At 67.8% G+C, this 363-nt stretch overlaps 1 protein-coding gene across 1 annotated transcript in view; it reads left to right on the forward strand.

Moving 5' to 3' along the window:
* The window catches only part of LOC104284482 (tubulin monoglycylase TTLL3), a 3,844-nt gene that overhangs the window by 866 nt on the left and 2,615 nt on the right, over positions 1-363 (forward strand). The window contains 2 exon segments of the mRNA XM_009882824.1: positions 3-152; positions 304-355. Of these exon segments, the coding sequence (XP_009881126.1) occupies positions 3-152; positions 304-355 (202 nt within the window).

The following is a 363-nucleotide window of genomic DNA, read 5'->3' on the forward strand; positions in this document are numbered from 1 at the left end:
AGCCAGTGCTGGACCTGCAGCCAGAGTCGGTAGGCTGTGGGGCAGGGCCTTCCCAGGGGACCTCAGAGCCCCCGCACTCCCCATGGCCACCTGATGAGGAGGAGGAGGAAGAGCGATGGAATGAGGACCCCGATGGCATCCACAACCTCATGGTTAGCTGGGGGGGGGGCTGACCTGTGCCACAGCCCCCAGCATCCTTCCCCCGGGACCCCTGGGCACAGGGCACAGCCTGGGGCAGGGGACGAGTGTGGGATGGGGGGGTCCATGCCTCACCCCGGCCCCCTCCCTCCCTCCCTTCCCCAGTCCCGGATGGAGCGGGACCAGGTGACATACTTCATCTGGACCAACCGCTGCGGTGCTGTC

The sequence above is a fragment of the Charadrius vociferus genome, unplaced genomic scaffold (assembly GCF_000708025.1).
Source record: "Charadrius vociferus isolate BGI_N301 unplaced genomic scaffold, ASM70802v2 scaffold2820, whole genome shotgun sequence".
In the NCBI taxonomy this organism is placed as follows: Eukaryota; Metazoa; Chordata; class Aves; order Charadriiformes; family Charadriidae; genus Charadrius; species Charadrius vociferus.